The sequence below is a fragment of the Typha angustifolia genome, chromosome 12, assembly GCF_048772165.1.
Source record: "Typha angustifolia cultivar Huaian chromosome 12, ASM4877216v1, whole genome shotgun sequence".
NCBI lineage: Eukaryota > Viridiplantae > Streptophyta > Magnoliopsida > Poales > Typhaceae > Typha > Typha angustifolia.
The window spans coordinates 713,939-737,848 of record NC_133250.1 but is presented as its reverse complement, the minus strand read 5'-3'; the positions used below and the strand labels follow the sequence as shown (position 1 = coordinate 737,848).

The following is a 23,910-nucleotide window of genomic DNA, read 5'->3' as shown; positions in this document are numbered from 1 at the left end:
AAAGAGCATCTTATCATGTTTGATGCACCAAAGTTTTGCTTGGTCAAAGCAGATCCCTATGCAGGAATCACAATTATTCAATTGAGTTGATTCCCATGTATCTACCCAAGACTTTTAAAGCAGTAATAGTACAGTATGCCACTAAAAAAGTCCATTCATTATGCTTGATAAGTTGGATAGAATAAGTATGAACGAAAGAGAGAGATAGAAATAAAATGAAAATCCTAATGATCTTTAGCAACGACTACTACTTTATAGGATCCATGACATAAAGTTGGAAGGTAGAATTTCATCACATAGAGTAACTTGTCACATTTAATTCTTCTTCTGGGAGCTGTAACTTTCTTGATAGTTAATCCATCAGTCTGTTTTAGAAATATATCTGAATATTGACCTTCACTTTAGATTTCAATGGTTGTGATACACTGATACAAACCATGCATCTTGTGCATTATGTTTCATTCCTGTTGAAAGTTTTCTAAACCCTGATGAAATTTTTCTCAAGATGTCTCACTCATAAGAATTCTGCTTCTTGGTTAACAAGAGTAAACTTTTTGGGTTATCTTACTCTACACTTCACTCAATATGCATCTATGAATCAAATAACACAGCAGATCAGGGAGTTGTCAACTCTTTCTTAGTACTTTGTTTCATGGAAAGATCTCTTAGGATCATTAGATATGCTATTGCTGCAACCAGATTTCACATATTTTAGCTATTAATGGAATCAAATTCCTGTGGTATGGGACTGAAATACTCCTGTTTGATCCACATCCAATGCAGAAACATCATTTCTGCTTTGTCCTGCAGCTGTCTGTAATCACCATCGATTTTGTGTCTATTTTACATTGGTTGTTGAATACAATGCCTCAAATTTCTTCTACTTGACTAACATGATATTATCTGCTAATGCAGAGTATAATTGAAATAAAGTTTTAACAATTATATACAATTAATCTTCATTCTGAAGACATTTCCAATAAGTTTATGCCATTGCTGACACAGTCTGCTGTCCTATGCTGTATTTTACTTGAATAGCTCCTTTTATAATGTCCAAAGAGATAAACATATTGTAACAAGTCTCCTTTTATAAAATACATTGCACAGCCATCTGGAGACCCAAGAGGCAAAATTAATAGTTAAAATATGCTTCAGATTGACTTAATTACTGGGTTTAGACTTTAGAAATTTCCTCATTGACTACTGATAATGAAAATTGAAAACAATCTATAGATCAGGACATGAATATTAATTACAACAGATTCCTTTCATAGATAGTTCTCACTGAAGCCAGACTAAATTCAGAATGCACATGTAGCATTTCATCTATGATGCGCTGCCAATATAGTTTTGGATGGTTTGAGAAAAGTTTCTCTTTGCCAGTGAGGATGAATTTGCTGATTATCTTGTATGTCACCCAGTGACCAACATGGATCTTAATTTCCTCAAGACACTTGAATGAATTGACGATAAATTTGCGCCAATGTCAAAATAGTGAATTCATCTTTGCAATAACATCTCTAGAAGAACTAATCCATGTTTCTAATTGATAAATAATGTAACTCTTTCTGTACCCATTTTTGAGCTTGTTGGCCTGGCCTGTAAATAGTAGGTTTTATAAAGCAACATTTACACCTTATAACAATTATTTTTCCTCTATTTTCTGGTTAGAAATTAGGTTAGTTGATCAAAATTGCTTCTTTACTTACTTTTTTTAAATCTTAAAATCTTTGATATCTGAAAACCTAACCAATATGTTTGATTATTGGATAGTTTTATGACTTGGTTTTTACCCTACAATTACTTACTATATTATCATGCAGATTCGACCAACAATGAAATCAAACATTGCCCTAAAATGAAATGAACCATTAAATCTTAGTGAAAACTTGAACTGGGGACTGTTTCATATCATCTTACCTTAATGAGAAACGGCAAGAATTCGTGCATATATGCAAAAGAAATAGAAGAAACCAAATAATACAATATAGCCTGATAAATTATTTGAAAAAATTTACATAAATAAAACATGTCTCTAAGAGAGGACAGATTGCACATAAGGTCATTAAGTACCAACGGTTTGTCCTAATTCCTAGAAGAAAAGGTGAATTAACTAAGAAAGTTGGCAGAACCATCAAGAAAATGGAATATGTGTGCTTAGGCATTTGCCTCTATATAGCTGTTTAATTACCTGAGAAAAACTGAATGCTAGATCTCTCTATTCTTTTTCACAAAGTCTCAGGACCCAGAAGGAAGAAAGGAGAATCCATTCTCCAAGGGATCAAATGATGCTCTTGGAAATTCATCTAGTCCCCCATCGTTAAATGGATCGAAGCTCAATGGAGATAAATTGCTGGGCTCATTATCAAATCCTTTATAAAAATCTAAGACATCAACATTGTCTATGTAGTTTGCCATGAAGTTATTTCCTCCGGTTTCCACTTCTGTTGGTGCTTCACTACCTCTGCCTTGATCTGACGCTCCTGAACCTTTTATTTCATCTGATGGAAGCGCAGGGGAATGACCTTGGAAAAGAGCAACATGGCCAAACAGCTTGTCCTTCCTAGAGAATGTAGTTCCGCAGGAGCAGAGCCATTTATCACGGCCACAGTGTTTCTCATGAGTTTTCAGGTCGGCTAGGACGGAAAACTTCTTGGTGTTGCATCTTCTGCAAGTATAGCTCTTGGCACAGTGGCTCCTTTTGTAATGGTTCTTCACGCATAAAATTGTTTTCAGAGGCTGGAATTTCTTGTGCTCCTTGTTTCTCTTGCATCCAAGAAAGGGACACGAATACCTCTTAATAAGCACGGGCTCCAAACTCGCTTCCTTGGTTGGCTTAGCAAGGGCAGCTGGAGTCTTGTACTTGTCTCCATGACCTCTCATATGCATCCTAAGATTCGCATCCCTCTTAAATCCCTTGCCACAGATTGAACAGAAATGAGTGTGTGGTGCTAAAATCTCCTCCTTTTCCAATTGTAATACTTCATATGAGCCAGGGGGGAGATTTTCTCCATCTAACCCACCATCTTCATTGTCCTTCACATCTTGGTCTTCAGCAGCAATAGTGTTGGCTCCTTCAAAACCATCGTCACTTACGTCTTTAATCAACTCGTCATACTCGGAATTCATGGTTTCCACCAAAGGATATAACTTGTTTTGTTGGAAAGAACCATTTGATCCTGAACCAACAATACTAGCCAGCGGAGCAACAGAAGGGTTACTGGGTAGGTTTGCAGTTGCACTTCTCATTGATGGGAGAAGTGCACCAGCTGCCGAGATCAACTGAATTACGATAGAAGTCAGATCTGAATTCATCAGCTGCTGGCCAGGAGCAGGATCAACTTGATGAAGTGGAAACTGACCTCCATTTTTCATGATCGAACCGACTATATCTTGAATTTGATGGACCTTTTGCTCAAGGAAGGAGAGGTTCCCTAGCATCGCCCTCGGATCCCAATCCATAGCTTGATTGTTGACAAAAGAAGATGATTCTATTGGACCCGGCTTTGCAATTATTAATTCAGGTCGACAGGAATAGAGTGCTGATTTGTGCAAAGGAGGGGTGAATTCAGGGATGGTTTGCTTACTTCTATCATCAAAACATATCTCTCTTGATCCAGACCGGGAGAACATCTGATTTGCATTGAGATTTCCAGATGGCACATTCATTTCAGAGGAGTTCCCAAATGTAGGCCTATCCTTATGATCCATCCAAAGTATCTATCTGTCTCATAATAGTAAAACCAGCAAGAAATAATCAGAAGCCCAGACCTACAAGTACCCCTGGATCCTTATTCTTATATCAACAACACCCAAAAGAGAGAATCTGAAAGAAAGCCATAACTTTGGAGGAGGAAAAAGAAGATAAAAAAGAGCCCAAAAATTAATTTGTAAGCATGCCCATGAGCAGAAATTGCCGTTAAATAATAATAAAAAAAAAAACCCCTTTTATTTATTGATCCAAACGATCTAAAAATGCAACCTTTACCCTGGATTACAACGAAAGAACTCATAAAAGACACGAATTTGAGATTAGAAACAGGGAAAAGAACTCACCAGAGAGGCGACCCGATAGGCTGGACTAAGAGAATGGAAGAGAGACCCACCTCCACCAACGAATAGCTCATCAAAGAACCGTCTTCTTCTCATCTCCTGGCCAAGAGCTAATTAAATGCGTCCCAATCTACGAATCCCACTCAGCTCTCTCACGACAACCCCACGTCGTTCCCCACCGCCCAAGACTCCATCGTTTTGACCTCTCCCTCGCTTTGTTTACTGACGCCGCGATCAAAGAAACCATTAAGAAAAGCGGTAAATTTGCAGTTGAGTACTGAGTAGCTGTTACCTATATAACGTATCCACTTGATTCCTGGATAACCAATCTTATTCTCGGATAGCAATCGAATAAGACAGTGGAGTAGGAATAGTGGTGGAATAGTTTTTGTTTCTTATCGCCATTAATAATTTAATATTAACTTTATTTCAATATAATCCTCTTCATATAAATATAATAATAATTTTATCTTAATATTAGTTTATTAGTACATACTTTTCTCACCCACATATATTCTATCTAATATTTCTATATTTATAAACAATTATTATTTCATCCTTAAAAAATAACACTTTAATCAGTAGCCTATCATTTCAATTAAAATATTAGAATTATTATTAAAATTCTTTTGACTCTTTATAATTACTATTATTCTTAATTTCAATAAAATAACCTCTACTTTCTTTAGACGTAAGTTATGTTTTAATATTGATTAGTTAGATTTAACTAATCAACTCAAAAGATAATTATAATATTTTAAAAGTTTTTCATAGCAATTATATAAAGCTAAATGATTCAATAAGAACTATTAATCTTTCTCTCCTAATCGAATGGTTGAGATTAAACGATACCAAATAAAATTTAATCGGAAGTACCGGTCACTTTTCTAAATTAGTCATATTTTATTTCTCTCTTAGCTATCCATTATTTTTATAAAAAATAAAAATAAAAATTAAATTGGTAGAAGTCGACGCTATTATTATTAAGAAAACAGTTATAAGAATAAGCAATAAGAAAATACTTAAATTCTAATTTTTCTTATCGACTAATCTAATCACATATGTAAAATATCTTATATACTCTTTAAATTAACAAAGGATTAAAATTATTTTCAATAACTAATTGATTAGTATGGAATTATTGCTGATAAATAAAAACCTCTTATTATAAATCACAAGATATATTACAAGCATACACAAATTATCTCAGATAAACACCAAGACACAGAAATCAACATCACTGCCTCCCAGTTCTCAACTCAGTTAATTAGGGAATAGTCAAGTGGTGTAGAAGTCTGCCAGGTAGGGGGATTTTGTCATTAGGGATTGCCTGAAGAACACCAGGTTGCTCTGAAAAAAATAATTAATAATAATAATTAAGAATGTAAACAAGCTATATATATATATATATATATATATATATATATATATATATATATATATATATATGTCTATGGATTATGGATGGATGACTTTTTTTTCATATTATGAAATACAATCCTTTATTTTAAAAATAACCGTTAAATATTATAATAACATTTTTACAATACAAATACTATTTATCAAAATTATATTTTATATTAGACACTAATTTAATTATCAATTTATCCTTAATATTTATTTCATCAATCTACTTTATATCAAATCTAATATATTTAAAAATAAATATTATACTCTTATTGCTAAATACAAGAGAATATAAAACATTTTTTCGTAGAATGAATAACTTATTTTGAGAATAATAAATAGAAATATCTATTTTAAAATTGTACTTAATTGTATTACTGATAGTATGGTAATAAAATCGGGAAAAGACCCTAATATCATACTTAGATAACTAGTTGACATAAAAACTTAAGCTATGAAACAATAAATTAATAATGTTACAAGTGAATTAAACTTAGCTTAGTCATTTAAGAAACCATAACTTCATTAAGCACTTGATACCTCATCTCAGATCAAAATCCCACACACACAAAAATTGAAAAATAAATGACTAAATAGGGAGGAAATAAAGAAGAAAAATAGAAAACTTACTCAAAATTTCAAGAACTTGTTCTGGAGTGAGCCATGCAGCAAAAGCATTAGCAGAATGTGTATAACTATACACCAACGCCTCCTTCGCAGCCTCCTCACTAAAAGATTTGAATTAATTAATAATTAAGAGATATTAATGAAAATTAAGAAAAAAAAGAAGAAGCATATAAGAATTATGACCTGCCGAAGATGGCGACGAGAATCTTAAGATGAAATGCGGTTGGTTGTTCGTTCTCTGGTGTGACAACGTAGACAATATAAATGGCGGCGTTGGGTGGAACTTTCGCCGTTATCAGAGTTGAGAAGGAGGAGAGAAAGATCAGGAGGGAGAAGAAGAAGAAAGGAATAATAATTTTATTGCGAGATGTCTTCATTTTTCTCTTAAGCTTCTTCTGTTTCTTTGTTTGCTTTAATCTTTCTAAAAATTTAAGCCATCCAACAACTATTTATTTTCTCATTTATGAGTCGAAATCCAGCGTATCAACCAATGGGCATGCCAGAAAACAATTGTTATATCATCATCTATTGTCATTAACTTTCTAGTTTATTAATAGCCCATTGGCTATTAATGCCCAATAAAATAAGAATGCGTGTAGATTTGATGGTATAATTAATCATCTAATTAACTAGATAAGTTAATGGTTGACGCAGGGATATGAATTGGTCTAGTCGTGGCTTAAGAACATATCTAATTAGGCATTGTTGTCGTCATGGATTTATTTATTATAATTGTTGAAGTAGCCAAAGCAATTAAGGATTACATCTCTAAATACATTTGAGTGAAAGGAATGTGTCTTGATGTCAATCCTGATATTAGTTTTTGTAATTATGTATCAGATAACCCAGTTTTTTATAATTAAAAAGATTAATGCGTTTAAAGTACACATTATGTTTGTATGTTTAAATTTTTTTTTTAATGTGTGATTATAAGGTAGGATTAATTAATTTACTAATTACTCTTTCTAAGAGTGGACAAGGCCTAATTAGATTAAAAAATTAGTATATTTAAGAGGTAAAAGGAGAAATAGAAGAGGAAAAAGTCTAATTTATTATTTCTTGAATCTCATTCATACTTAGTATCATCTAAACATCATATCCACAACAATAACAAAATTAAAAATAAAACCCTCAAAATAAACCCACCACAAGCCTCTATCTTTCTTTTTTTTCTATATTTTTTCTTCACACAATAATTAAATAATAAAATTGTATTTTATACTACTCCTCCCAAGTCTACAATGTACATCCATCCATCCATCCATCCATCCATCAAACATCCTGCGTAACTCCCACAGATGCCATGTTACGCATATGTCGACTGTCATCATGCCTGGTAGCATCATACGTGTCTCCATCACCCCATAGAGCGTACGCCTCCTCCCCATGCACGGCGTCGTCTCCGATCAACAACTCCTCGTCGGATATGCGAAGTGGGATGAACAGCTTTATCGCCATGCATATGATGGACGTCGCGACCACGTTCCATGCTAGGACGAACGCGGCGCCGGCCAGTTGCTTGGCGAACTGGTAGCCGCCGACCCCGCCGTAGAAGCCGCCGCGGGAGTTGGTGACGGGGAGGAAGAGGGAGCAGAGGGCGGGCTCGGCGAAGAGGCCGGTGGTCGCGCCGCCGAGGACCCCGGCGACGGCGTGGGTGTGGAAGACACCGAGCGTGTCGTCGATGCTCTGGAGGAGGGCCCACTTCCGGTGGATCACCATCATCGTGTACCAGGGGATGCTGCCGGAGAGGATGCCCATCACTATGGCAGCCCATGCTTCCACAAGCCCTAATCTCAACAAGCATATATAATATTATACCTCATATGAAAGCTCACAACTTGAGCATAGATAAACTCGTGTGGACATAAGTGAAATTAGTGCAAAACATGTAATTAATCAAATAATAGAAAATAGTAATAATCTCAACACAATCTTTTGTTGTGCTAATAGTTCAATGGGTGAGGGGAGCATAAGCAAAACCTTCACCCCCAAATGTTATCAAAGGAATAGTAATAGCCAAATCAAGCAAGTTTGAGGAAAACTATAATATGGTGCTAGTAGTATTGGAACAACAATAAACAACTTCTAATTTTTTTATTAGACATCTAATGCAAGTAATCACAAAATAGAATCAATAGAGATAATAAAGAGAGAGAAGATAGATAAGATTTACGTGGTTCAATAATGTATCTACATTCACGGCAAAACAATCTTTTTTACTATGCAAATATCTCAATTTCAATAGTAGCTAGCCTTCTTGTTTTTCCCTCAGGCGTAAAAGCCCTAAAAAATACACTTCACTATTTATAGGGCTCGTTCAAATTAGGTTTTTCCGTGGAATGCCCGCGGGGTATGTTTGAATGCACTCGGAAAACTAATACAGAACTCAAACTAGCGTTTGAACACTAGGGCTCCATTCGAACGTCTACATCACATTCGAACGCCTGCATCAACACTCTCTGTCTGAAAATTGCATTCGAACGCCTTTATAGCCAGTTCAAATACACCGGCACTATAAAACTGAAAATGCTGAAAAACTAAATTTAAGCCAAATTTCAATAGCTTTGTGATATTTCTATATAGTTCTCGTAGCTAGCTAGCTATATATATATATAAAGAATATCATGGATCAAACTACTCTAATTAATCACTCTCGAAACAAATTAAGAAGAATTTGGTGTGTGGAATCTTGAACCTGGAAACCAGGAAGAAGCATGCTAGCCTCGTGCTTTGAGAAGTATCTTTATGCAAAGTAGTAAACAAATCAAAGGCCATATAATACATGTATGTATTGTGTCTGCGAAGAGTGGCATGCATGATGCATGATGCATGATGCATGATGGAGTGTAATTAATATCCTACTTAGGTGACCGGGAGAAACGGATCTTAGATGTGTTAAACTAATCAGAATAATACTCTTTCTAATTAGTTCTGTCTTCTTCTTAGGAGACATGGGTGTTGGTTACAAGGAATGCATTTAGTTGATGATGCATTAAGTTTGTGTTAGCCATTAGGGACAGCTTCAGCACTCTTTTTTATTTCTCTTTAATATGGTTTAATATTTAAAATAATGTTAAACTATACCTTAGAATTTTGTATACATAACCCTTGTCCTCAGGTGATTGGTGAGAAATTGGTCAAGAGGTTTTGTAAGCCAAAACTAATAGTACATTTGAATAGCCATAGGTACCCATCACATTTACATTAATATAATTATCAAATTAAGTAGCTACTTAATTAATAAAATCAAGTAGCCGTACTTTTGGAATTATCTAAATTCTCTTGCTAAGACATATGAATAATTTGAGTTTGAAAGTTTTTAAATTAGGAAGGAAGAATTGGAGCACAAAATTATGTGAATGGGATAGTAAAATTAGTACAAGGAATAGGGTAATTTAGAAATTTTAAAATATCATTAAGGTGAGATGATGAAGTAAAATTAAACCTAAGAAGTCAAATAGATAGTCTTGTAAAAGATAGGGGTGTATATATATATATATATATTAATCCTGGGCATTGACTTGAGTACATTTCTATAGCTCTTCTTAGACTGATTCAATTCTAAGTTTAAAAGAAAAATATGATGAATTTTCTCAAATATCATTTGATGAATTTGTATTATTAATGTGACTTTTGAAGTGGACTACTGATAGAATTAAGTATGTGAGAAATGATAATTAATAATAGGAGTAGGAAGACTGACCTGCCCCTGGGGTGATGCAAACTAGTCCGGTGATCATCCCCTGGACGGCGCCGACGACCGACGGCTTACCGAAGAAGATGACGTCGAGCGTCGTCCAAGTCAGCAGGCTCGTCGCCGCGCAGATATGCGTGTTGAGCACGGCCATCGAGGAGTCGATGTTTGCCGCGTAGGCGGCCCCGCCGTTGAACCCCGTCCACCCCATCCACAGCAGCCCGGCGCCGGCCATCACCAGGAGCACGTTGTTCGGCGGGAACCGCTCTCTATCCGCGTTCGTCCTCGGCCCCACCTAATCCCATCACGACGATTCAATTCAAGTTGTACCACTTTACTCGCAAATCATAAAAGATACTAGTTAAGGCTTACCCAGTAGGCGGCGGTGAGGCCGCCGATGCCGGAGGAGAGGTGGATGACGTAGCCGCCGGAGTAGTCGATGACACCCCAATGGAACAAGAAGCCGCCGCCCCAGAGGGAGAAGGCGCCGACGGTATAGGAGAAGGTGATCCAGAGGGGGACGAAGGCCATCCAGGCCTTGATGTTCATCCGGCCGAGGAGGGAGCCAGCGAGGAGGATGACGGCGATGGCGGCGAAGGAGCACTGGAAGTAGACCATGGTGGCCGCCGGGTAGAAGGGCGCGATCATGGGCGTCTCGACGGTGCTGCCGTCCTTGTAATAATGGACGGTGGCGGGGAGGCTGGATCGGCGGATCAAGAACTTATGGCCGAGGGCGGGCTTGGCCTTGCCCCAGAAGGGGAGGAGCTTGTCCCCGAACGACATGTGGTAGCCCCACGTCACCCAGCAGATCCAGACGGCGGCGAAGGCGTAGAGCGCCATGAACGCCGAGTTGATCGCCCACTTCTTCTTCACGACGCTTCCGTACAGGATAACCAGGCCCGGCATGCTCTGGAGCCCCACCAGCGTCGCCGACACCATCTGCCACGTGTTGTCCCCTTTATTCAGCCAGTCAGGGGTCGACGCCGACGTGTTCTGGTATGCCATCGGCACCACCGTCACCACCGCCGCCGCCGCCATGACTATTTCGGCTCTTGCTCTTCCTTACAAGTAAGAAGAGAGAGAGAGAGAGAGAGAGAGAGAGAGAGAAAGATAGTAGGAGATACCGATAGATTCTTCCTATTGTATTTGAAGGATTATTTTTAGAGTTAGAATATCCATCCCTCTACTCTTAGTCGGTAATATCATTATTTTAATTATTATCATAAATATATTTTTGACATGATAAAGGTATTATGATACTTTTTTAATAAAAATTTCAATGAAAAAGTTAACAACAAGATAACAAAGTGATATAAATAAAAATTTAAGCATAAAATATTTAATTAGCCAATTACAATGTGCCAAATACTCTCTCTACAAAACTCCATCACCCAAATGTTTCTATAGATATCTCAGGAGTGGCAAGGGCATTGCTATTAATCAATTAATTAGCACCACTATTTGAAGCATTAATTAGCAATACTCTAATTAGGAAGCCATTAGTGAAGTAGCTTCATGTGTCTCATCTTTTGTTTGTTTCTCCAAGTCAACTCTTTTTTGGTATGGTGTAACAAGCAAGCTCTTGTGAAATTAATCTCCATAATTAGGTCGAACTAAACTTAGCTCCAAATTAAACATCATCACCTTGTTTGTAGCCTATGAACAAGCATCATCACCTTGTTTCCAAGAAGGCAACAAGTATTTTATGTCAGCAATCCTAAATTTTCTTTTATAAATCTATTCTTAAAATATTCTAGCTGCCATTTATGAGACATGGTTATGAGATTGTTTACAACTAAGGGATATATATTAAAAAAATCAAAGAAGATATTTCTTTTCAATTTATGCAAGAAAACTGTTGCTTTTCATATTTCAATTTTCAATTTATTTAAAAGGTTGTAAATTATAAAGAAATGAAGAGAATATCTTCATCCAATTCCTGCCACAAATTCTCCTAATAGGTGATGTTATCTATTAACTTATAAAATGTTTAATGAATCTAAGAACTTTAATAAAGGAATGTTACAAGTCACATCATTTAACCAGGGTTCACTCTAATTGCACAGAATTATATAGTTCTGTGGATTGTTTTAAATAAACCATCTGATGTTTATTTTTAGACAAACTTAGGTAGCAAGTAAGCTAATATGTCTACACTAATCTAAGCTAATACATACTAAATCCACTCATTATCATACAATGAGAAACTTAATTGGGTTCCTTATCTGCCAATTATTAAGGCCTTGGGGTAGCTCTCTTTGAAGCCCAAGCCCAAATCTATTGTTCAAGTAATTAAGAAAGATGGAAGATGGCTGATTTCAAGTGATTGCTAATGATGTAAAGGATAAATAAGAACCATTATTTCACAAGGATAGATAGTAGTTAAGATGGAATATTGCTTCACCTTAAGCATGTCAAATTGTCAATGAGCTTCCTGACAATTGGAGTTATATCAACTTTGATAATTTTACACATCAACAAAAGGAATCAAATACACAAAATGAGAAAAAGGAAGAGGGGGGAAACAAAAATCCACACAAAGACATTACAATAATTATCAATACAACACCAATCTTTTGTTTACTTCCTTTTATTTAACTTCTCTTCATTCCATCATCAACTGATATGGTATTCCCCACTGGCATGGACTTCCCTGACCCTCTTATCATACTCATCTTCGCCGTCGTCATCCTCCTCCTCTTCCACGCCCTCCTCCTCTTCTTTCTCTTGATTACCTTCCTCCTGGTCTTCTTCCTCTACCCACCCGAAGCCTGCCACCGGAGTGGACAATGGCGGCGGAGTCCTAGCCTCATCTACAATCTTCATGATCTCCTCCACACTCTGTAAGGAGTAAGTAGGGGCACTGTTATCCTTCCTATAGTACACTGCTTGCCCTCCTTCTGTTAACTCCCTAGGCAAGTTCTTTAAAAACCATGGGTGGTTTCTAATCTCCCTAATTGTTATCCTCTGCACAACAATTGAACATACAATTGAACAAAAGCAACAAAAACAAACAAAACAAAAAGAAGTTTGACATTATCAAAGTTATTGCATGATATGAACTACCCTTGCTGGACTAGCGACGAATATTCGAGAGATGAGTTGTCTGCAATCCTGCGAAATGTGAACATAATCGGGTATTTTGTATTGAACCGACATTATTCTCTGCGATCGGAGGAGGTCGACATCCAGAATTAATACACATAAAACAAAGAAAAACTTCAAATTGAAATAGGAAATTATGACTTTGAAGGGCTTTTAATTACCCCAATGGTCTTTCTGAAATTTCTAGGGTCATCAGGGTCTTCAAATGGGTAAGCTCCTACCAGCATCACATAGAGAGTTACCCCACATGACCATACATCAGCCAGCTACATTAATATAACAAGAATCATTAAAGTTAGGCATAATGAATTATGCTGTAACTCTCCAATATAATGCTGAAAAAGAAAAAGGGAAAAGAGATCAAGTATAAAAATATCTTATTCCAAAATGGATCCATTCTTTAGGCAGTAGAAGGTCCAAAAGGTATTATCATGACAAAGACTCTCTATCAAGGGGTTAACATCAAGAGGCCTCAAAATGAGACTCTGAATATATACTTCATTGTCAAAAGGAGGTCCACTAAGTATGGCATCAATGCAGCCACGCCAAAGACAAGTAGAAATATCAAAGTAGACCAAATCTCAAGTACAATAAAATTATAATCTTAGGGTTAATTATCACTATATCTAATTCATACTATTAGTAAAAGCAGTCTTAATAATATTATTAGTGAAGATAGACTCGAAACAATCCTACTGCTGTCGATGATAAAAATTGTTCTAATTAGTAGTAGAGGTAAGAGTGCAAAATTCAGCCAACTATGGGCTGACAAGTATGCTGCTGTAGGAACTTCCTACACTCACGGCTGCAGCGGATGCACTGCCAGCACTATCATTGGGGCGAATTCCGCTCACCAACCCACCAGAGCAATCAAGACAACCACCGAGATTACGCCAACTAAAATTCTAGATCTCCCACGTGGCAATCATCCAACGGCACAAGGGGGAGAACGTGAATAGTACGGAACTGACCTTGCCGTCGTACTCGCGCCGCGACAGGACTTCGGGGGCGATGTACGCCGGCGTGCCGACCGTCGACTTCGGCCTCGAGTGCAGCAGCGATGACTGCCGGAAGTCAAAAGCCACCGTTTTTAGTACAGAAATCGACAAGAAGTAAGAATATGTTTGTTCGATTTGAACAAATTTTTTTGGTTAAAAATGAGACCTTGGAGTAGCCAAAATCGCAGATCTTGAGGCGCGGCGCTGGGCTCCCGTCGAGTAGAGTGTTCTCAAGCTTCAAATCTCGGTGACAAATTTGCTGCAATAATTTGATCTAATCTGTTTAAAAAGAAAATAAAAGAAAAGAAGAGAAAGAGAGGCTAGTTTAGCTTAAAATCTGGATTTGGGGGGGTTTACCATGAAATGGCAGTAGCTAACGCCGCAGATTAGTTGCTGGAAGAAGTATCTGGCCTAAAAAAGATAGAAGCATTAATTTTGATTAAAAGAAAGCTAAGAAAATCGGAAGTTGGTGTAATAAAACCTCATCTTCGCTAAATCTTCCGGCGTTGCAGATCCGCTCGAAGAGCTCGCCGCCGGCGGCGTATTCCATCACGATCGCCAGATGCGTCGGCGTAACCACAACCTACAAAGTTTCAAGAAAAAAGCCCCCAAATTTCTTTTAAAAAAAAATATTTTTATTTTGTTTTTGAATTGAAGCCCTAATCTTCGATTACACGCACCTCTCTGAATCGGATTATGTTTGGGTGGCGGAGGGAGCGGTGATTAATGATCTCTCTCGCCACATTCTCGTCAATCTGCACCAGGAATCACGAAGAACAGAGCGAGTCACGGCCGTCGGATAACGAATCAGACGAGGAATCGCTCGAAATTTGGGAATAAAATCAAACCTTTTGGCCCCTGGGTATATACTTCATGGCGACGAGCTCCTTCGTCTCCTTGTTCCGCATCAATCGCGCCACGCCGAAGTTGCCCGATCCGATGTCCTTCAACAACTCGTACTTATCCATGTCTTTCTACTCCTAATCCGCTTCGATTTCAGAGATGGAAGAGAGAAGAGAGAGGAGAAAAGTAAGAAGCTTTGAGAACGCTCTGAGCTCGTCGTCGTCGTCGGAGGTGGTGGTGGTGGTGGTGGAGACGAAGGTTAACGAGAATTAAAGAGATGAGATTAAGAGAGAAGCACGTGGAGAGGAGTATTTTATCCTCCTATTCTTTTCTTTATTATTCGGTTTGCAGTTTTTAATCTGTGTAAAAGAAATTTCCCCCTTTTTCTTTATTAATTATTTTACAAATAAATAACCAGAGTTTTTTTTCATAATTTTTATATTAAATAACTCTACTGATTAAATTACTAAAATATTAAATTAAATTAATTCAAACTAATTAAATAGAAATCATCTCTCTCAAAACTAAGGTATTAATAGAAAAATAGAGAAATGATACAATTAACGATGCACTAATAGTGTAGCCATGTTAGTGCATGGCTAATTATCATACTACCTACACGTGGATTCGTACAGCATCTATTTAAGATAAGTGGGGCCCACTTATGTCGGCCGTGGATAACTTATCCGAGAATAAGTGCACAGTGGAAAAGGAGCAAAACCGTATCCGGCGGCATGGGGATAGGGGTAGGGTGGCGTAACTGGCCTTTGACCAGAATAAATTCCGGTTGATTTGTAAATTGGACTTTTTGACCTTGTCTGTTGACTGAAAGAATTAATAAAGGTTAATATTTCTTTTAAACACAAAGGCATTGATTTATATAACTCATCAAACCGAAAAAAAAAATTATGGAAATACTTAAGTATGCTCTTATACCAATTAAAAAACTTAAGTAACTCTCGATGTTGATCTCTTCGTCTTAGTAACCTTCGACGTGTAGTTGTTCCAGATCAAATATAGATGTATCAAAATAAGAATGATTCAGTATGCTCCGTCTAAAACTGAGATTCGATCTTCAATGGCCTCTTAAAGATGATCTCCAGATTAATTCTTCAATCTTAGATTTAATTAGACCATTCTTTTAGAAATAAAATCGAATCTAAGTCAAATTAGATAGTGCGCCTTGTTCAAATGGTAGACTAAACAGTTAAATGTAGAGTGACTGTTCTTGTGCCATTAGGTAAAATTTTATACTTCTTCGACTATCATAACACCGTTTAAATACTTCAATAACGATTCTAAAATTATTTTGAATACTTTGACTTTAAAAATTAATCTTCTACTTCAATATACTTCGTCAAATATTTTATAACTTGATATAACTTATGCATATGCGCATACATAAAAATTTAGACACGTTACATAAATATAAATTATATTTTAAAATGTAATTTATTAATTACATAAATACAGATAAACCTAACAAAAAATGTTAGTATTAGCAATTCAGCATATAATATTAATAATTTATTTGTTTCAAAGAAAGTATATATTACTATAATACTCATATCAAATTAATAATTTTATTATTTGAACAAATATGGATCTTTTAGCCATATTTTTTAAATAATTTAAATCTTTTTATTCCATGATTGTATATTTAAATAGAACTATATTATAATAGCTAAATAATAACTAAGATTTGAAAGTTAGAACTTAGATTAGAGAAGATAGAAGCTGTTGAAAATATATTTATATTGTTAGTACCAAAGAGCATAGCATTTATGGGATGCAGTTCTCAATAAGCAAAGATTAGAAAATTTCTATAGTCATGTGATCACATGGTACTTTAAATAAATCTAGATCTAAACCAGCTTATTAAACAACAACATATAACCTGAGAGTTATCATCTTAGATATAAAGATAATGAAATATAAATTACCTAAAGTAGATCTAACAAATATTAATTAAAAAAACAGTAAGAACTAAGAAGAACCAACTTAATGGGATGCCACTCAATTAGAATCGAATTAATATTTATTATTTTAATTTTATTTCAACTGGTTCTATGGTGTAGTGGTTAGCACTCCAGACTTTGAATCTGGCGACCTGGGTTCGAATCCCGGTAGGACCTTTTTTAGGTTTTCATTAATTGAACGAACATTTTATGGTGAATATGGCGTCATCCATTTATAATTGATTAATTTCACGTGATCACCATCGGTGCAACACGTGGAAAATCCAGTTACCGTACAACGAGATTACGTCCGAAAAGACGATCCAGCCCTTTCATCCTTCTCCTATCCCCAAAGCTAACATTTAGTAGGAGGCCGTAAATTTAACGAAACGCAAGGGTATTATTGTACCTATAGTCGCCTTCCCCCATCGTTCCCGATTCATTTCCTCACAAAGATCTCGAACTAGTCCAGAGAGATCAAAGAAAGTAGTAGTAGGTTTTCGTGAAATCGAGGGTTTCTGCGATCTCTCTGCGACGATGTCTTCTTTCGCCGGTGATGAGACCGCCCCCTTCTTCGGATTCCTTGGTGCCGCCGCGGCGCTTGTTTTCTCATGTAAGCTGATCCGATATCGGATCTCCCTCCCTCTTTTCTAGTGTTTCGACCCGGATATAGGTTTTCTTCGTTGTTGATGAGAGTTTTAGTATGTGGTGGGTGTTATAGGTATGGGGGCGGCGTATGGGACGGCGAAGAGTGGGGTCGGGGTTGCGTCCATGGGTGTGATGAGGCCGGAGCTCGTGATGAAGTCGATCGTGCCCGTGGTCATGGCTGGAGTGCTCGGGATCTATGGTTTGATCATTGCTGTGATCATTAGTACCGGGATTAACCCTAAGGCCAAGTCGTATTACCTCTTTGATGGTTATGCGCATCTCTCTTCTGGGCTTGCTTGTGGTCTCGCTGGGCTTTCGGCTGGGATGGCGATCGGGATCGTCGGTGATGCCGGAGTCAGGTGATCATCTCTTCAGATCTGAGATTTTCTTTTGGTTTGATTTATCGATTGAGGTTAAGACTTTTTTTTAAAAAAAATAATAATAATAAACTACTTGAATTTTGGCTAATGTCTGTTTGAAGTTATTTATTGTGTTATTATTACATGTTTTGGTTGTTGATGTTGGGTGTCCATCTGTAATTGGGTAATTGTTTCTACTCGATGTTACATTGGTAACAGTTCAGATTTCTATTTGTGGTTTACAAAAAAGAAATTTCTTATCCTGATCTAAGTTGGAACTTTAACTTTTCTCATTTTCCACCCATTATTAGTTTCTATGATTTGAAGCAGATACTTGAAAAAACAAATAAATTGTGACCCAATGCATTTTAGTTTTGTATAATGAGTGGCAGATTGGTTAATGGCTATGGAGATCAGTCTGGTTTAATGTTGTTGTATCACGTCCTAGGAAAAGCCTACATATGATTTGGGTGAAAGTTTATTTGGATGATCGAGATAGAATCCTTGATTCTGATCCTCACTAACTGGATAATGTAAGCAGTAAGCCAAATGCATGAAAATGCTTTTAGGAAGATTATCTTTTCCACCATCATAGTGGAGATAATAATTTCCTTCAGTTACATTAGCTAGCATTGCGTTTTTCAGTCAAGTTTAGAATGATTCTCTTATGCTTTACTGAGAAAATCCACATTTTGTTTGGTGACCACTGAGATGATTTGTTTAGCATAGGTTAGCTGAATTCAGAGGATGGTGGAGGACAATGAGAACTAATTACAATAAAAAGGAAATTGGAAAGTTGATGATAATTGTGACGGAGAGTTTAAGGATATTAATTGATGAATTTATTCTGTGAAAGTATGACATTCTATGTTCAATGTAACCAGTGGATGTTAGACTTTTTGCCAATATGGATAAGAATAGTCAATATGGTAGATTAGCTAAGACTAGACGACTATTTGAGCCTAGAAATTCTGTTGACATTCGCTGATACGAAAAAAAATAAAGGATTTCATTTCACTAGTATTTAGGTTGCTAGTAACATAAAGATGCGAGAGGATAAAATGTGATGTTTAATGACCACATCTCAAGGCACAAGTTTTGATATCAAATTTAAGGATTGACAATGTTTCAGCACTTGGTAGGTGAGTAACACACCCCAAACAGTCCAGTCGTGTGTTTTATGGTTAGGTTCTTAAGATTTCTATTTCTCCTTTTCTCACTTCTTTTGTTTTTTTCCTCTCTTTTTTTTCACATTTTAACTCTATGTAAGGTACTTTAATTATATTGAATACACATCATGTGCTTTCATCATTGGAGCTACGTGGTGCCTTGGCTGCCCAGGCACTGTGTTTGCCTTTTACTAGATTGACCATTCAACTAGCTTTGCTAGCTTTCTATCACCATTGTAGTGTCATGAAGCATCCATTTTTCTTTCTTATGAATAAAATACAGTTAGTCTGTTGTTAATATTTTGTAGTTCCTCTACTCCCCTTGCATTCCTTATACGAAATCAAGTCAATTTATTTTCACATTTCTGCATCTGAGCACTGACATTAGATCTGCATCCTGAGGAGTGGAATTATGTCATGCTCCAAGTGCTGTACACAGTTTGTTGTAGCAGAATTTAGGATTTTCTTGGTAATAACTTTTTAGTTGAGCACATACAGCATGATGGTCACTATCTCAAATAAGATATATGTTCACCGCCTTATTAGGGTATACTGCTACTGCCACAATGAATAATCATATGCTACTCCATTCATAATGTTCTATGATAGGATGCATCTTAGAATAAGATGCAGGAGTAGGACATGCCATTTGTCTAAGATGCTTGTTTTCTGCCTCCTTAGGGGGATTTCTACCCCCATAATGAACAATACCATGTTACTGGATCTGCCCATACTATGAAGATCAGAATATCAGGTAACTTAAAAGTCAATTTGCATGATGAATCATATGTGCAAGATCAACTCATATATATTGTTAAACCAACAAAATTCTGTTTCAAATATTGAGGATTCCAATGTGGTCAATGATAGACCAGTGCATTTGGGATCTTGATGGAAGGCCTCAGTAAGAAAAAGCGGAGAAGTCAGAGGACTACTGGGCAATGGGAAAAATGTGGAAGGAAGTTTGATATAAGATTTGGACAAGTTAGTGACAATGTTCTACTTTCTAGATTGATTACTCTATATCATGAGTAAGTGTTCAACACGACCGGGTGATGAAGTGAAGTGCATAGATTTTGCCCGTCAATCATAGTATGTCAATTCGAATTTTGCAGATCTTGTTGTCATTATGGAGGTTATATAGTTTAGTTGCCAGCCTGCCAGTTTTTGGTACTGTCACCAATCATTTTCTTAAATTGGATGATTGTATCTCTCTCACACTGCAACTATACCAAGACAAAGGTGGGGGCTTATACTTTGCTGTAATTGAAGAGTGGATAGCACTGAAGTTGAAATTAATGTAATTCGTTTATGGTGGGTTTTATTAGAAACATGATTATTTGGCTATGCCATAATTTATGGCGTTGTCCTTTGGAACTGAATGATGAGTTCTCAAAATTACTTGAAATGTCTGATCTTTACTTTTCTTCCTGCTGCCTAACTGTAGCCCAAATGCTGTTTCAGGGCAAATGCACAGCAGCCAAAGTTGTTTGTGGGCATGATCCTCATTCTTATTTTTGCTGAGGCACTTGCTCTCTATGGTCTCATTGTTGGCATCATCCTCTCATCTCGTGCTGGCCAATCTCGAGCAGACTAAAAGCCCTTGCAGCTGACTTATCTCGACATGGATTATGGTCATTTTCCAGGGTATAGGGACTCAAGCTTTTGCAAATTTTGTGGTTCTGTGGTTCTAATGCGGGATCACTCGACTTTATGGAAGAAATCTACACTCTTTTCTATATAGTATTGTTTATGGTCGCCCTGCAATTGCTTAAGGCTTGTGCTTTTGGCTGTTGTTTGGAATGCCTCTAGACATTCAGTGATGTATTGATGAATAAGTGGGAATCTTTCGGTATCAAACCGGACCATTTTAAAAATAAGATGCCATTATTTTTCATATATCATTTGTGAGGTTTCATGGTCGAGCATCAATCTGAAATTTCCTGTTGTACATAGTGCATTTATCTACATTCTCAACTGACCATTGAGCTTGGATGTCTGCCATGCAGCCAAAGCTTAGTGTATGTGCAGGAAGCTAGTTTGCTGCTTCATTGAAAATTTTGAAACAACTCAAGTTCTTTACTTGCACTCAGTTGCTTGATTCCATGCTTGTATCAACTACTAGTTACAGATTACTTAATTACTGGAAGGCTTTCAAATTGTTTGACGGTGTCTACTGTGCTCATACGTTATCATTTACTTGATTCAAATTTAGTATAGTCAAAATTTTCCCATTTGAACTTGGGAAAATAGCAAGATATATCAGAATAAATCGAAGCTGTCAGTCGTAGGTGGTGGCTGCTGTTGAATAACAAAATGGATCTAATAATAATAATGATGCTAGATTTGAACATGGATTCGGAAGAACGCTGACCAATTTAGATTTATTGGATTTCTAACTAGCAAAAGTCATGCATTAGTGTGGACGCAATATGCACACATACTATCTGTCTATCTTAGACTGATAGACCGAGTCTAAATCCAGACCTTTTTAACCTCCTGTAACTGCGAGCAGCCAAGAATTGAGAAGGACGCAGGATAGCACTAATGGCGAAGGAGTCGGTTTCCGGTGGATCCCCGCTGCCGATCGTGTGGAACGAGAAGGACGAGAGGTTCGAGACGGAGGACAAGGAGGCGTTCCTCCAATACCGCTTCAGAGAAGTCGGCCCCGGCGTCGATCCTAGCGCGAAGAAGACGGTGATGGATATGGTGCACACGTACGTGCCCAGGAGCAAGCGTGGGTTGGGCCTCGCTGCGCACCTTTGTACCGCAGCCTTCGACCACGCGCGGCGCCACTCCGTGCTCGTAATTCCCACCTGCTCCTATATCTCCGTGAGTTTCTCTCTCTTTCCTCTTTCCATTTGCTTCAAAAATTTATTCTGGATCGGCTACTTGGAGTTGGTCTGTTTAGAAATCGAGTTTGTTCGGTACTAGAGGTTGGTATTGGTAAGATCTTGGATCAAAGTTTTGATTTTTATGGTATTGAGGAGGGGAAAGGGGGGAAATTGGTAGCCTTGTGGATCTGGGTTTGATGTGAAATCTTGGGAAGCTTAATGAATCATCTGAAAGATGTAATCTTGAACGTAAATTGTTGCATATCTTGGTCCTTGGATTCATCGCTGATGTTCATTGATTGTGAGCTGTTGCTGCATGCAGTTGATGTGCTTGTTGAAATGTCGAAAACTGATTTGTGCATGCCAATTCAATTTCCAGTAGGTTTATATCACTGAGAGTACGGATCTAGATAGGGAATTGAGCTTCTGAAGAAATTTTACTGATCAGGATGCTTGAATTAAATGGCTTGGCTTCTTTGCAGCAATACATTGCATAATTATGGCATAAGCTTGTTTTTCCTTTATCATTCAAGAGCCCATAGATATAGACTTAGATTGGATATAAGTCAGATAAAGAGTCGACAATATAAGAGTACCTAAATCTCAAGGTGATCCACACATAAGCTAATCATCTCATTAAGCTACTACAATGAGCTGCCACACTGTCGAATAGTCAAGCTCGAGCCAAACCGCTTAGCCAAGCCATTAAAGCCACCTGTAGACACAAATAGCATTTTCCTTTTTTTCTTTTCTCCACTGTCAGCTAGGGCTCAATCCCACAACCCCTTCCCTTGGGGTTGTACTAACTATTGGTGCTACATATGGTTTAGTATCATAAGCTTATTCATATTATACAATTTTTAAACTTGATATTTCAAAGGCGTAATGTACAGGAGCTGCTCGAGATTCATCTTTTAATGGCATAAGCATGTTCATATCTACTCAATTTTACACAGATTTTGAATGGCTTATTACATTTCATTTGCACTATAAGCATGTATAATTTGTAAAATAGACTTTATACCTCGCCGTATGCTATCTTTGAAGGAACTATTTGGAAATATCAATTTCTTACCCCTTATATTGCAGGATACATTTCTTCCTCGCAACGCAGAGTGGAACACACTTGTATATAAGGAGGAAGCAAAATCATGCATGTGAAGTTCCGCAATGCAATGTGTAGCTCCATACTGAAACTTTCAATAGTAAATATTGTATGTCAGTAAAAGATATTTGTTTCTTCTGTGTCAGTGAGTGTTGCACTGCTTCATTGCTCTACTTACTATGTAATTCAGCAATAAGTGTTGTTGGAGAAACTATTTTGATCTGTTAAAGATATAAATAACCACATCTTTCATGTTTACATTTTAGGCAATGCAGAATATATGGTAAAAGTTTTGAAGACTGTTGAGTAATATGCTTTGATATGAGTACTTGGCTGTGAACATTTCCATCTAAATGGTGGTTGATACTTCTTTTAAATTGGTGTATTGATTTCATTTTGTGTGAGTTATCAATGTTATTCATTATGTTGTAGTCACTTACAAAAAAGATATTATATTAACTATATTTAAAGTATAGTTTCAAGTGTTTTTTACCCTTGCAAAAATTATGAATAACAAGTTTGTTCATTATTTATTTATTTATTTTTGGGTTGAGAAAAGTGGGTGAAGTCTAGTTATATTTATTCAGGAAGAAACAGAGAGGGGAGAGGGAGAACAGAGCTAGAGCTACAATGGAGAAGAAAGTGTTGAAGCTCACCAAACAATGGTGAGGGAATGAGAATAACACAAGGAAAAAAATTATAACTAATTATAATACATACTAAATATATACATATATATATATATATTAAAAATATTACTTGATAATGCGAAGATGATTCACTGAGGTTGACTTTATATACTTCTTTAAAGATATACTTGCCTTCCGAGAATTGAGAGGGCAAAAAGCAACTTTTCATGCAGTTATATTCTTCATTTGTTCACTCTGCAGTGAAGTAAATCTCAACAAACTACTATTTGCTTGTATATATACTTGGCTTTTGAGAGGGTAAAAAAGAAAGCAACTCAATGAAGTAAGTGTCAACCCTTTGATCAAGATGTCATATGGTCTCAAGAAAACATTAAATATTTTCTTAAAATTTGCAAGAAATTTCTGTATATATATAGTATAGTATTGTAACGCATACATTAATTTGATGATTTAGATTAGC

At 36.8% G+C, this 23,910-nt stretch overlaps 6 protein-coding genes and 1 non-coding gene across 7 annotated transcripts; 3 read left to right on the top strand and 4 right to left on the bottom strand.

The window, feature by feature from the left end:
* Positions 1-1,978: 1,978 nt before the first annotated feature.
* LOC140772609 (zinc finger protein STOP1 homolog) lies at positions 1,979-4,316 on the bottom strand. Its single transcript, XM_073114757.1, has 2 exons — positions 4,057-4,316; positions 1,979-3,724 (listed from the first exon to the last, which is right to left on the bottom strand). The coding sequence occupies exon 2, from the start codon at positions 3,709-3,711 to the stop codon at positions 2,239-2,241; it is 1,473 nt and encodes a 490-aa protein (XP_072970858.1). The 5' UTR covers positions 3,712-3,724; positions 4,057-4,316; the 3' UTR covers positions 1,979-2,238.
* A 962-nt stretch (positions 4,317-5,278) lies between these two features.
* Positions 5,279-6,477, bottom strand: LOC140772709 (subtilisin-like protease SBT3.9). The gene is made up of 3 exons (XM_073114908.1): positions 6,271-6,477; positions 6,091-6,188; positions 5,279-5,403 (listed from the first exon to the last, which is right to left on the bottom strand). Exons 1-3 carry the CDS (start codon positions 6,462-6,464, stop codon positions 5,321-5,323), a joined length of 375 nt encoding a protein of 124 aa, XP_072971009.1. The 5' UTR covers positions 6,465-6,477; the 3' UTR covers positions 5,279-5,320.
* Positions 6,478-7,129: 652 nt separating this feature from the next.
* Positions 7,130-10,904, bottom strand: LOC140772207 (ammonium transporter 3 member 3-like). Its single transcript, XM_073114151.1, has 3 exons — positions 10,154-10,904; positions 9,791-10,076; positions 7,130-7,874 (listed from the first exon to the last, which is right to left on the bottom strand). The coding sequence occupies exons 1-3, from the start codon at positions 10,817-10,819 to the stop codon at positions 7,360-7,362; spliced, it is 1,467 nt and encodes a 488-aa protein (XP_072970252.1). The 5' UTR covers positions 10,820-10,904; the 3' UTR covers positions 7,130-7,359.
* A 1,259-nt stretch (positions 10,905-12,163) lies between these two features.
* Positions 12,164-15,020, bottom strand: LOC140772428 (serine/threonine-protein kinase SAPK7). The gene is made up of 9 exons (XM_073114498.1): positions 14,733-15,020; positions 14,565-14,639; positions 14,366-14,467; positions 14,242-14,295; positions 14,051-14,143; positions 13,858-13,950; positions 13,048-13,152; positions 12,848-12,946; positions 12,164-12,748 (listed from the first exon to the last, which is right to left on the bottom strand). The coding sequence occupies exons 1-9, from the start codon at positions 14,850-14,852 to the stop codon at positions 12,398-12,400; spliced, it is 1,092 nt and encodes a 363-aa protein (XP_072970599.1). The 5' UTR covers positions 14,853-15,020; the 3' UTR covers positions 12,164-12,397.
* Positions 15,021-16,790: 1,770 nt separating this feature from the next.
* On the top strand, positions 16,791-16,862 carry TRNAQ-UUG (transfer RNA glutamine (anticodon UUG)). Its single transcript has one exon. It is a non-coding gene; the product is annotated as a tRNA-Gln (tRNA).
* Positions 16,863-17,127: 265 nt separating this feature from the next.
* On the top strand, positions 17,128-20,760 carry LOC140772381 (V-type proton ATPase 16 kDa proteolipid subunit). Its single transcript, XM_073114432.1, has 3 exons — positions 17,128-17,298; positions 17,407-17,692; positions 20,326-20,760. The coding sequence occupies exons 1-3, from the start codon at positions 17,223-17,225 to the stop codon at positions 20,456-20,458; spliced, it is 495 nt and encodes a 164-aa protein (XP_072970533.1). The 5' UTR covers positions 17,128-17,222; the 3' UTR covers positions 20,459-20,760.
* A 551-nt stretch (positions 20,761-21,311) lies between these two features.
* Positions 21,312-23,058, top strand: LOC140772170 (acetyltransferase At1g77540-like). The gene is made up of 2 exons (XM_073114098.1): positions 21,312-21,693; positions 22,785-23,058. Exons 1-2 carry the CDS (start codon positions 21,409-21,411, stop codon positions 22,854-22,856), a joined length of 357 nt encoding a protein of 118 aa, XP_072970199.1. The 5' UTR covers positions 21,312-21,408; the 3' UTR covers positions 22,857-23,058.
* Positions 23,059-23,910: the final 852 nt, after the last annotated feature.

Bases quoted from the DNA above. Each gene is read 5' to 3' on its own strand.
- LOC140772381 (XM_073114432.1), top strand. From the start codon at position 17,223: ATGTCTTCTTTCGCCGGTGATGAGACCGCCCCCTTCTTCGGATTCCTT. The intron at 17,299-17,406 runs GTAAGCTGATCC...TGGGTGTTATAG, and splicing joins CGCGGCGCTTGTTTTCTCAT to GTATGGGGGCGGCGTATGGG. The intron at 17,693-20,325 runs GTGATCATCTCT...ATGCTGTTTCAG, and splicing joins GTCGGTGATGCCGGAGTCAG to GGCAAATGCACAGCAGCCAA.
- LOC140772609 (XM_073114757.1), bottom strand. From the start codon at position 3,711: ATGGATCATAAGGATAGGCCTACATTTGGGAACTCCTCTGAAATGAAT.
- LOC140772170 (XM_073114098.1), top strand. From the start codon at position 21,409: ATGGCGAAGGAGTCGGTTTCCGGTGGATCCCCGCTGCCGATCGTGTGG. The intron at 21,694-22,784 runs GTGAGTTTCTCT...CTTATATTGCAG, and splicing joins CCACCTGCTCCTATATCTCC to GATACATTTCTTCCTCGCAA.
- LOC140772207 (XM_073114151.1), bottom strand. From the start codon at position 10,819: ATGGCGGCGGCGGCGGTGGTGACGGTGGTGCCGATGGCATACCAGAAC. The intron at 10,077-10,153 runs GTAAGCCTTAAC...TGATGGGATTAG, and splicing joins GCCTCACCGCCGCCTACTGG to GTGGGGCCGAGGACGAACGC. The intron at 7,875-9,790 runs GTCAGTCTTCCT...TGTTGAGATTAG, and splicing joins TTGCATCACCCCAGGGGCAG to GGCTTGTGGAAGCATGGGCT.
- LOC140772428 (XM_073114498.1), bottom strand. From the start codon at position 14,852: ATGGATAAGTACGAGTTGTTGAAGGACATCGGATCGGGCAACTTCGGC. The intron at 13,951-14,050 runs GTCTCATTTTTA...GACTTCCGGCAG, and splicing joins GCGATTTTGGCTACTCCAAG to TCATCGCTGCTGCACTCGAG. The intron at 13,153-13,857 runs GTCAGTTCCGTA...ATATTAATGTAG, and splicing joins GGCGCGAGTACGACGGCAAG to CTGGCTGATGTATGGTCATG.
- LOC140772709 (XM_073114908.1), bottom strand. From the start codon at position 6,464: ATGAAGACATCTCGCAATAAAATTATTATTCCTTTCTTCTTCTTCTCC. The intron at 6,189-6,270 runs GTCATAATTCTT...CAAATCTTTTAG, and splicing joins CTCGTCGCCATCTTCGGCAG to TGAGGAGGCTGCGAAGGAGG. The intron at 5,404-6,090 runs GTAAGTTTTCTA...TATTTTTTTCAG, and splicing joins ACAAGTTCTTGAAATTTTGA to AGCAACCTGGTGTTCTTCAG.